The sequence below is a fragment of the Rousettus aegyptiacus genome, unplaced genomic scaffold (assembly GCF_014176215.1).
Source record: "Rousettus aegyptiacus isolate mRouAeg1 unplaced genomic scaffold, mRouAeg1.p scaffold_m13_p_1, whole genome shotgun sequence".
NCBI lineage: Eukaryota > Metazoa > Chordata > Mammalia > Chiroptera > Pteropodidae > Rousettus > Rousettus aegyptiacus.
The window spans coordinates 36,431,554-36,449,194 of record NW_023416284.1 but is presented as its reverse complement, the minus strand read 5'-3'; the positions used below and the strand labels follow the sequence as shown (position 1 = coordinate 36,449,194).

General features: G+C 36.2%; 1 protein-coding gene across 4 annotated transcripts in view; it reads left to right on the top strand.

The window, feature by feature from the left end:
• Positions 1 to 17,641, top strand: part of USP24 (ubiquitin specific peptidase 24) — a 121,260-nt gene that overhangs the window by 63,234 nt on the left and 40,385 nt on the right. For all 4 annotated transcript variants that reach the window (XM_016120293.2, XM_016120292.2, XM_016120291.2 and 1 more), the window contains exons 29-39: positions 947 to 1,032; positions 1,193 to 1,286; positions 1,808 to 1,963; positions 4,719 to 4,816; positions 7,625 to 7,720; positions 7,844 to 8,072; positions 8,667 to 8,826; positions 9,668 to 9,823; positions 12,023 to 12,093; positions 12,741 to 12,901; positions 15,630 to 15,691. In XM_016120293.2, the coding sequence (XP_015975779.2) occupies positions 947 to 1,032; positions 1,193 to 1,286; positions 1,808 to 1,963; positions 4,719 to 4,816; positions 7,625 to 7,720; positions 7,844 to 8,072; positions 8,667 to 8,826; positions 9,668 to 9,823; positions 12,023 to 12,093; positions 12,741 to 12,901; positions 15,630 to 15,691 (1,369 nt within the window). The remainder of the gene's footprint in view (positions 1 to 946; positions 1,033 to 1,192; positions 1,287 to 1,807; positions 1,964 to 4,718; positions 4,817 to 7,624; positions 7,721 to 7,843; positions 8,073 to 8,666; positions 8,827 to 9,667; positions 9,824 to 12,022; positions 12,094 to 12,740; positions 12,902 to 15,629; positions 15,692 to 17,641) is intronic.

The following is a 17,641-nucleotide window of genomic DNA, read 5'->3' as shown; positions in this document are numbered from 1 at the left end:
CTATCACTTTCAGCTCTCAGTCCTTATTTTGACATTTCAGCACAGTTGATACATGTGATCACTTCCCTTGAAATGTTTTCTTCACTTGGCTTTCAGATCTTTGTGTGACGATGTCTGTCTTTTTTATTTAGAATAACCTTGCTATAGGTATCAAAGAATTCTTCAGGGTTAGTATTAGTATTGTGGGTTTCTTTAATAACTATAAAAATGTCGCAAGAATTTAAGAAAGAAATCCCATTCAGAGTGGTATTATGACAGTTAATTGGCAATAGAACCAAGGTATATAGCATCTTTAACATTTTTACCCTATTTCATGTTTATCCCGAATTTATTAAAACTCTTTATATAAATACAATCTATAGTGATGTCTTATTCCTTATAACCATAACATAGCACTTTAATAACCATAAAATAGCACTTTAATTACATCTGAATCTCTTCTGTGTAGTTGTCTCCATGTTTTCTTTTCTCACCTTTAGAAAAAAACAGGGTAACTTCTTATTCTCAACTTAAGTTACATATATATATCTCTGTACTGTGTATGAGTGTATATACATATATATCCTACTCTAATTTTGCTTTTAAGTCACTCATTGCCTTGTTTGCTCCTGATGAGCTCTGGTCAGCTTTCCATGGTGCGCACTCGACATTCTAGTAATTACACCTGCCCTTTGTTTTACCTCTCTTCTTCTGCCTACCTTTTGGCGCCTTAGCCCCCTCACCATCAGTTGGATAGAAGAGAGCCCAAGTAATAAGCGCACTAGAAGGTGCAAGATCCCTCGCTCTTTTTCCTATGTGTTCTTCAGAGCAGATGAGCACTACGCTCTCAAGTTTTATAGTGACCACTATTTTGAAACTAGTATTTTTATCATTGGTATGTTTGATTTAAAAAAAAAAAATTTTTTTTGTAAATTTGTATTTATATTTTGCTTTTTATATCCTGAAGGAAAAATCCCTTCCTGGTGTTGTGATGGCGCTTGTATGTAATGTATTTGACATGCTTTACCAACTTGCCAATCTAGAGGAGCCAAGGTAAATATAAATATTTATAAAGCTTGAAAAAGAAAGTTATTAAGGTTAGGGAACCAAGTAACTTTTCACCTGAACTGTATTTTACTTTACATCTTATACTAAATGACTGTTATTGAAACTATGACTTCTATGAAAAAAAATTAAATTTGAATAATTTCAGGATAACTCTACGAGTACGAAAGCTTCTGCTCTTGATACCCACTGATCCAGCCATTCAAGAAGCCCTTGATCAACTTGATTCTTTAGGAAGAAAGGTATGAGTATCTTAGATAATTATTTAACCGGCATGGAATTTTTTATCAATATAAAATCATATTCAGGTCATTTGAAACCATCTTTCCCATGATCATATTTCTTCTTTTGAAAAATACCTTCTCTGTAAATGGAAATCAGAACTTCACGTTGGCTTTTAAAGTATCTAGAGTCAAAAATGTTATCAAATTTTAAAACTAGAAGAGCATTTAATATCTTCTACTTCTGCCTCCTTCATGTTATGTATTAGGAATCCAAAGCCCAGAGAGATAAAGTGCCTGGTCCAAGATCAGACTCTAGTTCCAATTCTTCTGTCATAATGCTATTGAGCATCTACAGTTTGTGTGATGGAGTTGGATGTCTTGTTAATTACAGAGTGATGTGATTTTATGAGATTAATTTTTAGAAAATTACATTGGTGTGGCTTATAGTAAAGGGGAAAAGAATATTAGACTGTCTACAGCTATATGTTTCTCTTTAATTTGTGCTTTGAGATATATTTTTTTCATTCTTTTAAACTTAGAAAACACTGCTGTCTGAATCAAGTTCTCAGTCTTCAAAATCTCCATCACTCTCTTCAAAGCAACAGCATCAGCCAAGTGCCAGTTCAATTTTAGAAAGTCTGTTTCGATCTTTTGCTCCAGGAATGTCTACCTTCAGAGTGCTCTATAATTTAGAAGTAAGAAACCTAATTTCATTTTGTTTTGGTTTGCAGAATCATGCTTTCAGATAACAGAAATAAACAGGTTTGATCTGTTAAAACTTAGTTTTAAAAAAAGTATAAAATAGAATATAAACTGAAACATTTTATTTTTGCCTTTGTAAATACTCAGTTTTTCCCCTTAATACCTATGTACATTGTTATACTTGTAAAATATCATCTAAATAGATAATTAGGAAGACTTATCTATTAAAATGTGTCATTGTCTCCCTCCAGAAGTTTTGCAAGTACATACAATATTATTTATTAATCCTGAGCTGCCTTGTTAATTAAATGCATCTTAATTTTTTTTAAGCTATTATAATTTGTTGACATTATAATTAAGTTTTATGAAGATTTGTCAGGAGATATGTTAACAGAATTTCAAGATTAAAGCCATTGGAAGAATATAAGCAAAAAAAAATTTTTATTCTCCCCCAAAGTAGCTTTAAACTAGAAGATTTAGTTAGTAAACATTTACTAATTGTTTACTGTCTATAAGTTACTGTGGTAGTTCAAGGGTCAGAGTTGAAAATGCAAGATAATTTGCTCCACTATTTTATGAGCAAACATAGGAGACGGTGGATATACTAAGTCTTGAAAGCAAAGTATTAACAAAGCAATGTGGGAGACTGACCAGGGAGAAACAGTCTTGGTCTGAGAGGGTCAGGGGTCAGACTCTTGCACTGCATTAGGTCTGGAGAAAATAAAACACTGGATGATTTTGCTTTGACCTAAGAAGTTATCTCTGGGTAGTTATTATTAAAGAATCTAGATCAATGCCCAAGCAGCCTTAATTATCAAATTGTCATTTATCTTGACTAGATTTGGAGTCATAATAAAGGTCATAATTGCTAAAAGGTACCTGCTTGGGCATTTTTTCCAAATTCTATTTCCTGACAATCTAATTTGGAGAATGTAATTCATTCGTTATTATGCTCTACTTGTTGCTTATATAATCAAGCTGTGATAACATTTCACATTTGCCTTAAAATAATTGTTCTTATCAAAAGAAGCATTGGATTCAAAAGTAGCAAATATTTTTAAAATAACATATGTCCTTGTTTAATGTGGATGTTTAAAATATGTTCAGTATCCCAAAACAAAATTACCTAGAAATTTTCGGCCAGTATAACCTTCCATTGCTGCTAGATTTCTCATTTGCTTTTGAATGATTGTCTTAAAAAAAGTTAAGATGTAAATCTTAACACCTGCACTTGAAAATACCTAGAAAACCAGAATGATCCAACTATGGGTCTACCTTGTCATCAGCTACTCAGATCGCATTATCTTAGAACATAGTAAAATACTTCCAGTACAATTTTAGGACTTCTGTTAACTTTGGTAGGTTGTCTTTTGCTTTAGACAACACAAAACATTTGGAAAACCTAACACCGAAATAAACTTATTTTTACCGTTACTGCATTTTGATCTTTGACTTATATTTGCCTACTAGGAAACTTCAAAGCATATATTCCAAATACCCATTCCTTGGAAGAAACGTTCCATCTTAACTAGATTGTTGTCCATGAAGCATTGGGAGTGTGTGCATGTGGCTGTCAACACTCAGGAAGGATTAGAATTGCCAAGGGTTCCCATTTCCCCATGTAATGCTCATAATCTGAAGCTGAGAAACCTGTTTCCCAAAAAGCAACTTAGGAAGAATGCATCTTTAAAAAAAAAAAAAAATTTAAAAATCTAAGCTTATAAAACCCCATAGGTTCACAGATTTTTTAGAATAGAGAAGAATCATTAGAATCATTAATTACATGTAGTTTAAAACTTTGGGGGAAATTGAGGCAATGAGTCTTTTTTTTTTTTTTTTTTTAATCATAACAGCTAAATAAGCAGTTGTTTCCCAAGTACTTGTTTTGTGCCAGTGCTAATACTAAGCACCTTTTGTTATCTCATTTAATCAAAACAGTTTTCTGGTAAAGGTAATTATTATCCTGATTTAGCTGATAAGAAGGCTCAAGCAAAAGGGAAACTTCCATGCTTGAGATCTGTCAGCTCTTCAGATTTAAAACCAGAACATGAACTAGATTTATAGGTTCTCCTACTGTAGTTTAATTATTTACGTGAAGTAATTTTCTGCCTTACCAAAATATTCAGTTAAGCTTTCCTTTAGTTAGGCATCGCAGTGTTGTAAAGGGGGCATGGATACTAGAGTGAGACACATCTGGATTTGAATTCTAACCACGTGACCTTGGAAGGGAAGGTCACTAAACCTCTCGAGTCACAGTCTTTACTTGTAAAGTACAATATATACTCCAGGCATAGTGAGATCAAGAGAGAATACATGTTCAGTACCTCATCTTATGCCTACATTGTAGATGCTCAACAAATAGAAGTTAGAATCATTACTAGAGAGCTCATTTTTAGTAAATAGACCGTTTTATAAAATGTTAGTTTATATACTTTTTCAAAAACATATCTAGCATATCACATAATGTATCTGTTCTTATCTAAGCCTGAGACATTCATGTTTGCTGGTTTCATGAGAAGAAGAACCCATTAGCTTTCTTCAAAAAGAAAATTTTTTTTGCTAAGTAACTAGAACTCGGAAAGTTTAATTATTTTAATTGTGAAACATCAGCCTCATACTTCTGGGGGAGAAAACCAGCATGCAGCATATAAAGAGATTCTGACTCTAGTTGTCTGATTGTTTTACTTAGTAAAGGAGTAATTTCTGCTGGAAGTGTTGGAGTGATTAATTGTGCTATCTGTTGCCAAGGTTCTGAGCTCCAAACTCATGCCGACAGCTGATGATGACATGGCAAGAAATTGTGCAAAGTCCTTCTGTGAGAATTTCCTCAAAGCAGGAGGTTTGAGGTGAGAGTTTCAATATAATGTTGCATGAATTGCAGAAAATGAGAATATTTTAATTAACTTCTCTGCCAAGCCTTGCTTATTCGTACAAGGTATTGCGTGAAGCATTATGAGACTTGTAATAAGAAGGAATGCTCTTTAAGTCTTTGGAATATTTTTAATTCGTTTTATGACTTTTGGTTATTTAGAAAACTTGTCTCTTGCCCTTCTGGTAGTGAGAATAGTTCTCTGGAAGAGTAGAGGAGAGGAGGCTGGATCTATTTCTCTTGACTCCCACATCATTTGACGATACAGTGAATTTGATCCCCAGTCGTCCATATTGTGCAAGGCATTCATTCTGAGGATGCAAAGATAAATTAAGTGTTATCCCTGCCATTGAGAGGCTTACAATTTAACAAAGAATAACGAAGTTATTGTAAGTATGAAAAAAGAGACTTATAAATAGTGCTTTGGGGAAGTGGAGGTTAGGAGAGAAAGTAGTGGTTAAAATAGTTAAATTTGGTAGGGTCAGAAGATTAGGAAGTGCTTCACAGAAAGTGACATTTGAAGTGGGAATTGAGGAATGAGTAGTCATTCTCTAGGTAAATTAGGAGGGAAAGGGCACTCTGTGCCAGAGATTGGGGCGGGGATGCGGTTGAATGAAGCACAAAGGTGCATGGCTTCTCTTGGGAACTACAGTTGCCTGTAGCTATAGCAAAAGTTTAAGGAGAGAAACCTGTAAGGCAGGGTCACACTGAGGATGGAAAAACAGGAGGTTTCTAAGCCAGGAATTACCTTGACTGCAATGCAGAAGAATAGAAGTGGAGGAGAACTGTTAAGAGCTATAACAGTGGTCTAGAGAAGAGATGACAGGTTTCAAATTTAGGGCAGTGGTAGAATGACATTTATGAGGTAAAATAGGAAAGTCTTTGTGATTAGTTATAGGATAGGAACAGTTATAAAATGCCCTAAGATTTATGGCTTGGGAGAGTGGGTAAATGATGACTCTTCACCCTCATGGAGAATAAACATGGAAGGAGATGGAGGGAACAGAAGAAGTCAAGAGAAATGAATTTGATTGCATACGAAGTCCCTGTGAGTCATGTGAAGTGGATTGTTTAGATATGATGCTCTCAAGAGAAGTGGAGAATGGCATTAGAAATTTGGGGAAGAAGCATCACTGTGTAAGTACAGCCGTTAGGGCCTAATCAGCTGGCAGAGTTGAGTGGCAAGTATAAGAATGGGAAGTAGAATCAGTAAGTGCACATCTCTGCTTAACAATGAGTTAAAAAAAAAAAGTGGGGGCGGGGGTGACAGGACTTTGATAGAAAGAATAACTGAGGGAAAAGTTTGCTTTTCTGTTTTGATTTTAACCTGTAGAAGACTTGATTCTCTTTGTAGGCTCACTAAAAGGGGCCAATGAAGAAGAAAAGAATAAAAATAAAAGGGATTATCAACCAATGGGGCCGAGTTCTACTGCTATTGAAAGGAGATTTGCTCTAGAAAGAAGTAGTCATGCCATTTCCTCTAGGAGGGAAAACCAACTTGAAGTTTGAGCAGAGGATATTTTAAGGAATTCTTGTTTGGAGGCCTTGAGGGGAAGAGAAGTTGGGTGAGACCATGAAAAGATAAAGGGCATGAGAAATAGAAAGATGGAGTTAAAGGAATTCCCAGGCATGTGGAAGGAAAGCCTAATCCACATACAGATTTATTCTTTGTTCAACATTTGTAGAGATGTTCTTTTGTACAACTCATTTCAGCTTAGCCAATTATAGAGCTGCAGTAATAAAGGCATTTTACTTCTAGCTTCTTTTTATGTGTCAGTTAATTTGCATGTCAGGCATTGTTCTAAGAGCTGGGAACAGAGCAGTGAATAGATTAGACAAAAACCTTTATCTTTGTGAGGTTTATTGTCTTAGAAAGTGGGGAGACAGACAAAAAAGAAGTAAAGGTAAAAATGTATGTCAGGTAGTGATAAGAGCTGTATGAAAAAGAAGATGAGGGGATAGAGAGGGTCATGATTTTCAGTAGGATGGTCAGGGAAATCTTCGCTGACAGGATGACATTTTATAGAGACCTGAAAGAGGTGGGGGCGTGAGACCTTGGGATGCCGGGGAAAGCTGTTCCTGGGAGCAGCCGCTGCTCCTGTGGGACCAACGTGGTGTCTGCATCAGGAGGCTATGTGATTGGGACAGAGTGAGGGAGGCAATGGAAGGAAACACGAGGTTACAGACATTCTAGAGATTCGGGTGTGCGGAATCTTACAGGCTCCTGTGAAGACTGCCTTTTTTCTCTGTAGGGAATAGGAAGCCATTGGAGAATTCTGTGCAGAGGTGGAATGCCATAATCTGACTTACATTTTAAAAGGATCACTCTGGTTTATCTCTTGATACTAGATTTTGGAACATCAGGAGTGGAAGCAGGAAGAACAGTTGGGAAGATTTTATAATAATATATAGTGGCTGTGGAAAACAAGCTTTATAGAATCACCAGTTCTGGATATATATTTGAATTGATCATTCTACTAGTACCAAGATCATTGAACTCACACCAGTTAGAAGGGGAACTATCCACTGGATTGAGTTCCTTTTTTTTTTTTTTTTTTTTTTTTTTTTGGCTAACCAAGGAGTCAGTCAGGAAGGTTATAGGTATCATAGGAAGTCCCTGAGATAAAGATATCTATGAGATAAAGATATGTATGGTGCATTTATGTGTAAAGATTTGTATAAATTTTAATATTGATAACATTTATTAGCAATTTACTTTAAAATTTTTTCCTATAAAGGAAATCGAAGTCTTTAATATCTGCTTTTTTTCTTTTCTTTTTTGAAGTTTGGTTGTGAATGTCATGCAGAGGGACTCCATCCCATCAGAAGTGGACTACGAAACAAGGCAGGGAGTTTATTCCATCTGTCTACAGCTGGCAAGGTATGTTAATATATTGCGTGAGTCTCACAGGGCAATACTGGACTTGACTTTTCTTAACGATCCTGTTATTTTAAATAGCATGATATGAGCTAGAATAAGCCTACCTTTTTACTTCCTTTTAAGATTTTTACTTGTCGGACAAACAATGCCCACGTTATTAGATGAAGACCTCACCAAAGATGGCATAGAAGCACTTTCTTCTCGCCCATTCCGAAATGTCAGCCGGCAGACCAGCAGGCAGATGTCCTTATGTGGTACCCCAGAGAAGTCATCCTACCGACAGTTGTCGGTGTCAGATAGGTCTTCTATTAGAGTTGAGGAAATCATCCCTGCTGCACGAGTTGCAATACAAGTAAGTGATTTGTGTGTTCAAGAATCAGTAAGTACTTCCTATTTAGAAAGCACTGGTTGTGGGGAGGGGCCGTACAGTTATAAAAATGATGCACATAAATATCACCTTCAGGGAACTTGGGTGAGGAAGAGAGACCCCTTGTGCGAAATAACTGCAATTCAAGGGAAATATCAGGTGTTAAAAGAGAACTACAAAGGCAGAATGGTCTGTGGGCATTCAGGGAAGTGGAAGAGTTACCCTCACCTGTGGCTGTCATAGATGATTATGTAGGAGGTGGCATTTGAGGTTAGCAAAAGAGAGGATGTGAGCAAATTTGGAAAGAAAAAAAACCAAAGCCTTGTGGGAGGTCACATGGTAGTTCATGCAGGCCGAAATGCAATGTGGAAAAGAGGGGAAATGGTAAAGCCCAAATTGGTAGCAGGTAATTTAAAGCCAGAGCATGGAAAGCAGAGTCTTTGTTTTACAGGTAGGAGAGATATGTTAAAAGTCTTTGAACAGTATGGAAGCATAAAAACAGACCAGTAAAAAGGCTCTAGAAGCCAAAGGAATGCGTCTCGGTACTACCTTTTCTCATAACACTCTTTCCATCTGTAGACAATGGAAGTGAGTGATTTCACTTCCACAGTGGCTTGTTTCATGAGACTTTCATGGGCTGCAGCTGCAGGACGACTCGACCTCGTTGGGAGTAGCCAACCAATTAAAGAGAGTAATTCTCTGTTTCCTGCTGGAATTCGAAACAGGCTCAGCAGTTCAGGTACTGATTAAAAGGATACAGTAATTAGAACATTGGGCAAGAAATAGCTGTAAGAATCATTTATGTATAGGTTGTTGAGTCACATGAAAGAAGGCTTTTCTCTTGCTCTTGAGCATGAATAAAAATTCATCAATCTATACACTAAAGATTTGCACACATTACCGTATATATATATCATACTTTTTGTAAGAAGAAAAAAGCATTTATAAGCAGTAAGAGGGAAACCAAATGAGAGTTTTAGTTTGCTGAATGTAAAATGTCGTGAGGCCAATCATTGTGGCTGTAATAAAAATTCATCTAGAATTCCTACCTGGAAAGGCATTTTCTTGGTCTGATCATTTATTTTGTTAGGCCTTTATAAATAGCTTCACTTTTCAGCTTCATTTGGCTTCCCTTGCTCAATCTCTGTGTGAATATATATACCTCAAAAATAAAAAAAGTTTTAAAATGTATGACATACTTAAAGTGCAGAAATGGTAAATGTACAGAGTTTTTAGGATTTTTATATACATGTAAGGGCATCTGGTCAAGATTAGGAGCATGCTTAATAGCCCAGGAAAACTCCAGCATGCCTCCAAAATTGTACTGTTCTTCTTTCAAAATTGTACTGTTCTTCTGAAGTTAGTTTTGCCTCATAAAACACATTTTGAGTGCCTCCAAATGTGTTTTAAGTACAAAGCAGGTGGGGTCAAATAAAGTCGTTCTCTTGTGTTTCTTAGACAAATGTGTCATCTTGAACTGTTTAATTTCACTTGAGGATTCTAGAACACATTAAAAGGATATTAGACTATCCTGCTGATCCTATGGGATCTGCAGTAATCTTCTACTTGCCTGTTTCCAGGGAGCAATTGCAGCTCTGGAAGTGAAGGAGACCCAGTGGCCCTGCATGCAGGCATCTGTGTGCGACAGCAGTCCGTGTCCACCAAAGACTCACTGATTGCTGGAGAGGCCTTGTCTCTTCTTGTCACCTGTCTACAGCTTCGGAGCCAGCAACTGGGTATGCAGGAGGCTTGCTTGCAATTCATCTCTCTTAGGGAAAGGGCAGGTTTCCTTTGGGAATTGTTTCCTTTCCTTCATAGATAAGGTCATATTAATAGAAATGAACAAGAAGGAAAGTTGGCATGTGAAGTGGGTAAGAATGGTGTTAGAGTAGTTAAACTTTGTATATTTATTGAGCACCTTCTATATATAAGGTTCCATAGTAGATGTTATAAACACAGTATATCCACCCCCTGCCCCCCAGGAGTTTAGGAATGAAAATAACCCAGATTTAGAGTTCATCAACTGTAGAATTAGAATTACATATCAATTCCTAAACTGATATATAACATAATAATGACTCCACTATTAAAAATGGTGATACTTAAGATTTGCCCTTTTATCTTTATTGTTGGCTTTAACAAACTAGGGCTATTATTAATCATACTTTTAAACTTAGAACACCCCAAGGCTCAGTCCCTTCCTCACTATCTTGTCTCTGTCTACACTCATTCTCTCAGTGATCTCATTCACTCTCATAGCCTTAAATTCCCTCTATTTGCTGGTGACTCCTAAATTTGGATCTCTAGCCTGGACCTCTCTCTTGACATCTTCACTTGGATATCAGATACACTTCCCAAACTTAATGTGTCCAGAACTGAACTACTGATCTGGCCATGTCACCCAAGAGTTATAACTTAATTATAAGCAGCTTTATTCTGGCCAAAAACCTTGGAGTCATCTTCACTTCTTTTTTTTTTTTTTTCACACCCCAATTCTAATCTATCAGTACATCCTCCTTTAAACTATATCTAGATTCTGTCCCTTAGTACCACCCTCTGATCTACCATCATCTCTTACTTGGTTTATAGCAGTAGCGCCCTAACTAATCTCCCTGCTTCTACCTTGTAGTTTATTCTCCACACAGTAACCAGAGTGGACCTTCTTAAATGTAAGTCAGATCACATTACTCCTCTGTTTAAAAGCTTGCAGTGGCTTCTCAGTTCATACTGAGTAAAAGCCAAATCTTTACTAAGGCCTTCAAGGCCTGACACAATCTACCCCCTTGACACCTCTGTGCCTTCACATTCTGCTCTCCCCTTACCCACCGTGCTTCAACCACCCTGCTCCTTGCTGTTCCCTAGTACTCGGGGCACATTCCTGCCTCAGGGCCCTTGCACTGGCTGCTCCCTCTTCCTGGTATGTTTTTCCCACATCTACCTACATGGCTCTCTCTTCTTCATTTCCTACAAGTCTTTGCTTCATGTCTCCTTCTTAGTGAGACATTCTCTGACCACCTTTTTAAAGAAATCACAATACTCTGTCACCCCAGCACTACCTAAACTCCTCACCTTATCTTTTGCTATATCAGTTATCACTTATAGCATACAACATAGTTTATTTGTCGCATTTATTGTCATCATTCCCTCCACAACTAGACTATAAGCTCCATTTTGTTCACAACTGAATCTCTAGCACCCAAACACTGCCCAACGAGTAGTAAGCCCTCAATAAATATTTATTCAGGAATGAAGTCTTAACAGCTCCACTTTTAAAAATTGTACTAACACATAGGAGCTCTATTCTTCATTGTTATTACTGATTCAGGCTGCCTGTTAATGAAGAATCGGTGACCATTATGTATTTAGCATAACATCTAAATTTATCATGTAAGATTATCAAGATAAACACATAGAAAATGTTAGACATTTATGGCACATCAAAATAGTATCCAAAATTATTTTAAGCAAGAATGCTTTTGAAGGTTAATATATGAGAAATATGTCATGAAATGCTTTTGAACATATGACATACTCTTAAATTTTCCTACAATTGTTTAATTTTAGAGATATTTTCAAAAGTAAAAAAATTACAACTTCCCTTCAAGCTTTTTTATCATTTGTAAGTTTATGGTAGGGTATATTTTATAGTTCACAAGTACTGATGGTTTATCAAGGTGAGACATATTGGTTCTGTAACTGGTATATTTGAGGCATTGTGCTAAAATGTGATGGTACAAAGATGACCACACTGTCCTGCTCTTCAGCACCTAAAAGGCTCATTGTTGAAGGTTCTGAATTCAATTCCATGTAGAAGAAAAAATGAATTTCTGCTATAGTTAAGCTTAAGAAATTATTCAAAATTTTTGGAATTTTGAAAATGCATTTCCTAACTTAATTTTCCTCCTGCCCCCAATTCTTTTTATTCTTATCATTAGCATCTTTCTATAACTTGCCCTGTGTTGCTGATTTTATCATTGATATTCTGCTTGGATCACCAAGTGCTGAGGTAAGAATTGTTTATTTAAAAAAACAAAAAACAAAAAAAACCCTTTTGTCCTGTTCTTTCATGAACTCTTTGGATACCTGTGACATTGTGAGGAGTACAGAAGGAATGACATTTGGGCTTCTCAGAGAGTCATACAAAGGGGCTGGAGACCACTCTGAAGCAAAGTGACCATTTGGACTGTCTGCCCTCTTTTCTATTCCATATTACACCAAAAGTTAAGAGACTAGTGCTATGATTAATTCGTGTTTGTTTATAACAAACAAAATGTCACAGCATCTATAGCTGGCAAGGCAGCTGGCATTAAGTATCAATATTTTGGTCAAAATCAAGAAAGACCAGCTTTAAGCCATGAACTTTTATAATTCTGATCTTCTTACATGACCTTAAAAATAACTTTGAAGAGTTTTTAAATTTTCATTTATATTATAAATCTATTGATTAGAATAGATTTGGGAAATCAGTTCCCAGACCACACTTGTTTTTAATTAACCCCTAGTTTATTCAGTGTAACCTTTACCATTAATGTTTGAAACACTCATACCCTTATAGTATCCTTTAAAGTATATACTTTAAAGGAAAATCAGTTTTTAAGTAATCCCTAAGTATTGGTTGATTTACATCCTCTGCCACTAATAATGTAATTTCAGATTCGCCGTGTTGCCTGTGATCAACTCTATACTCTTAGTCAGACAGATACTTCATCTCATCCAGATGTACAGAAGCCAAATCAGTTTCTCCTAGGTGTGATTCTCACAGCTCAGCTGCCTCTCTGGTCCCCGACTAGTATTATGAGAGGAGTCAATCAGAGGTATGAAATAAAGACGAAAAAGCTCACATGGTACAGAAAGAGAATAATGATTTATTTACTGCTCCCCTGATGTCCACTGTGCATTATTGAGATGACAGAAGGATTTCTCCTTTTCTATTCTAACATCTGTGTCCTGAAAGAGGTCATTTCAGTGTTTCTTGCCATTCAGGACAGGAGAGTTAGAACAATAACAGACTTTCTACCTCTCAATCACCCCAACTCCCACTTCCACCCCTCTGGTCCACTTACTCCAGAGAGAAAGAGTTGCTCACCTGGTTGGCGAGAGCCTGAAATTATTCCAGTTCCCTGTGTAAAGGTCAGACTGCTTGAGCCCACCTGTACATCCCTTTCTTAACTTAGCATACTTCCTAAGTTCACACCTGAACATAGCTGGGGTATCCTAGCTTTCGCTCTTGGTTTTGTGTGTGCCTGGGCCTGTAAGAAGGCTTGTGATCCACTCATAGAATGAATTAAGTAAATCCATTCTGCCTGCCCCACCTCGTCTTGGTGTGCTAGACTTCATGCAAGGGTACCCCAGTCCAGGCTCAGGTTGGGAGATGGGAGATCACACACTGACCTCAAGTTAAGCCAGTTTCTCCAACGTCTTGCTCCCTGAGAGCCCTTGCTATGGGAAGCACCATAAAGATAGGTGAAATCGGTACGTACTTTCCATATGTGTGTGCTCTATAAATTGGAGCCCTTGAAGGGAAGAAATGTTAGAACTAGTCCAAACCCAAGCATTCAAATTTGGTTATTTTTTTAATGTGGTAAAATATACATAACAAAACTTAACATTGTAACCATTTTTAAGTATACAGTTCATTGACATTAAGTATATTCATATTGTTGCGCAACTGTCTTCACCATTTATGTTCAGAATTTTTTTCATTATCTTAAACTGGAACTCCCCCCATTAAGAGGTCATCAAATATGAGAGACCAATAAAATTTGACCCCATAAAAATTAAAATTTTCTATGTGGAAAAGAAATTCAAACCTCAGTTAACACACTAGCTAAATAGATTTGTAACATATAACATATAGCTAATTTTAATAATATATAAAAAGTTATAAATCATTAAACAGTAGGGGTTTTTTTAGATTTGCTAGAATTTCTTTTTTCTTTACTGTGGCAAAATATACATCACATAAAATTTATTATTTTAATCATTTTTAAGTATATAATTCATTGACATTAACTGCATACACATTATTGGGCAGCCATCACAACTATCTATTTCCAGAACTTTTTCATCATCCCAACTGAAACTCCCCATTCTTCCTTCACCACAGCCCCTGGGAACCACCATTCTACTTTCCGTCTCTATGGATTTAACTATTCTAGGTACCTCATATCAGTGAACTCATACAGTGATTTGTCCTTTTGTGTCTCACTTATTTCACATGGTATATGTTTTCAAGATTCATCCATGTTGTAGCATGTGTCAGGGTTTCATTTCTACTTAAGACTGAATAATATTTTCTTGTATTTATATACCATATTTTGTTTAGCCATTCTTCTGTAGATGGATATTTGGGTTGTTTTTACCTTTTGGCTATAATGAATAATGCAGCTATGAACACGGGTGTACAAATATCAGTTTGAGTCTCTGCTTTCAGTTCTTTTGGGTAAATGCTAAGAAGTGGAATTGCTTCAAATTATAATGTGGTAATTTTATGTTTGATTTCTTGAAAAACCACCATACTGTTTTTCACAGTCGCTGTACTATTTTATATTCCCACCAGCAATGGATAAGGGTTTCATATTCTCTACGTCCTTGCCAACACTTGTGGGTTTCTGTTTCCTTTTATTTGTATGTTTTTGATAGTAACCTTCCTAATGGGTGTGAAGTGAGATCTCATTGTGGTTTTGATTTGCATTTCCTAATGATTAGTGATGTCAAGTATTTCATCATGTACTTATTGGCCATTTGTATATCTTCTTAGGAGAAATGTCTATTCGAGTTCTTTTCTCATTTTTTAAATTAGGTTTTTAATGCCCAAGTTTGATACATGTTTTCCCTAATAATGATAGTAATGATGATAATAGCAGTTACCACGGACTGGCTGTGTGCCATACAGCATGCTGAATTCTTTGCATATATTTATCATTTAATCTTCACAGTGGCCAAATGAGCTTGGTGGTTTTATTATCCTCACTTTTTTAATCATAAATCTTGGTTCAATATCTGTGGTCATCATTAGTGACTTTGAAACCTGTGCTTTTCACTATTACATTTGCAGAGAAAACCTCACTGGTTATCCTAAATTTAAAAAAAAAAAAATTTTCTCTGTCTTTTTTTACTCTGCTTTATTTTTCTTCTTCACATTATCACCAGTTGACACATATATGTAGTTTTTTTATTTGTTGTCTGTCTCCTTTGTTCACTTTTTCCCTAAAACAGTTCTAAGCATAGTGCTCAGTAAGTATTGGCTGATTTTTTGAATGAATGAATGTAATCGGTGTATTTTGTATGCAGTCAGTGTATACATCAATACAAAATGTGATAGATTTAATAAGTTTCCTCTCTTTACACTATTATTCCTATACTGTGTTATTAGTAAAATTATTAGTGTGCTTCTTGCTAAAATATTGAAGTTGAATTAATGTAAAAGTAGTTATTTTATGCTTAGGAAAATTCTCATTCACTGTTGTTTTATTAACTTATTACAAGGAAAATGCTTTTTTCAAATCAACCTCTTTTTAATAATTGAAATCTATTTTTTAGGCTTTTATCTCAGTGTATGGAATATTTTGATTTGAGGTGCCAACTATTAGATGATCTGACAAGTAAGTAAATGTCTAACTTTGATTTATGGGGGATGGTGGTAGGAAGGAGCAGAAAAGAATGTCAGATGGACATTTCTAAAGCTGACTTACTGTATCTCAGATATAAATGAGATTATAATTATTATTTGAAGTTGAATTTTATTTTTTCTGAAAATAGCATATAAACCCACGTACCAATTATCTCTTCTCCCATTATATACCCAACTATTAATGTGTTGAGGTTTGTTGATTTTAAAAATTGTCATATTTTAATTACATTGATACAAAACTATTAGGAAGAGTCTTTCTCTCTAGTATAGTCAATTTTGACAATTTTAAAGGTCAATCACTGAAGGAAAGAAGGAATCTCAAAGTATGTTGATAGTAATAGAAGTGGGTGATAGAAGTCAATTATTATTTAACGTTAGGTGATTGAAATAGTGTTAGAAATTCTCTTGTTAGAGTGTTCGAATTTTAGTCATCTTTACTTACTTTTGTATAATGCAAATATATATTGGAATTCTCTGTGTAAATTTTAGTTGTCAAATCAAGAGTTTGTTAGTTAATTTCCCACCCTTTACCCAAAAGATTTATTTCAGCTTAAAAGAAAAGAAAAGAAAAGTCAGGATCAACAAAAAATATTAATTGGAAAAGAATGTCAAGGCCGTAGAGCCCCACAGAGCCAGAATTTGGGTGTGAGGTTCCTGGAAGACAAACTTATAAAGGAAATGGTATATTGTTGGTTGTTCTCAGTACCCTAGAAGAAGAAACAGAATGATTTCTCAAAAAGAAAAAATATATATATATATATTTTGCCCAGCACTTAAACCTAAAACAAACTTCATACAAAAGTCTAGATGTAATGAACACATAAAGCCATAGTGACTGATAGTATGCCTCAACACATCTCTAAGGCAAATGTCTTCATCGGTTTCCTAAGTAGCTCTCAAAAGCTGAGGACACAGTGCTCTGAGTACTGGAGTGAACTTGGAGCCTGGGATAATATAGTCTGAGTGAATGTCTTGACACAAGGATAAGACCTATTGTATCTAGAAAAGTAGACAGACTACATGTCCAATTAACAATGTAGCCTAATAGTGCATTTTTCAACCAGGCTTCCAGTGAAAGTTGGGCAGCAGCCAGCAAGGTTTGCTCTCTAGCGTAGACGTGGAGAGAGTATTTACTTTGCTTCTTGAGGACTGGACTTGAATTAGCTATAAACGTACAACTTCAGAATACATGAACAAGTTAATAATGTAGGCCTCCCTAGTGTCACTGAGTAACAAATGAGGGTTCCAGCATTCCTTATTAGGATGTTGAGGACTGGGTGGGCACATGTCTTGAAATAAGCTATATTCGCCATTTTGGAGTATTTTCTATATGCCAATGCCTATACTCGGCACTTTACACACAGCAGCCTCATTTATAAGGTGACAAGGACAAATAGTAAGTGGTAGAGACAGGATTCATATCCAGTGCCAGTCCAGCTCTTGCTGACCCTGAAGTATCCCATTTTCACCTCACCATCTGAGACACTGCTCGCTTGTGTCTGTAGAGCAGTGGAAGTAGAGCATGATCCCTCCTCTCCTCCCCAGCCCCAACTTCCAGTATAGAATCTTGTTTTAAATCCGTTTGGAGGGGAAGTGAAACTCTTAATACAAAAGATCAGAGTCATTCTCTGGAGTTTGGCTCTTTGGTCGGAAACCTGCTGCTATGCTGTTGACCTCTCCTCTTCGCAGAACTCCACCTTTTCTTGGCTTGAGTAACATGGCAGGAGCATTGGTTTTCCTTATACCCTTCTGATTGCATCCTTCTCTAGAAAGATTTGTTCCCTGAGACATCTGCTAACACCCACCAAACCAGGGACTTTGGGACAAGAATTCTTCTTCGTCTCATATCCCCAGCATATAGCACAGTGACCTGCACAGAGGAGGCACTCAACATATGTTTAGTTTATGACTGATAGAGTGA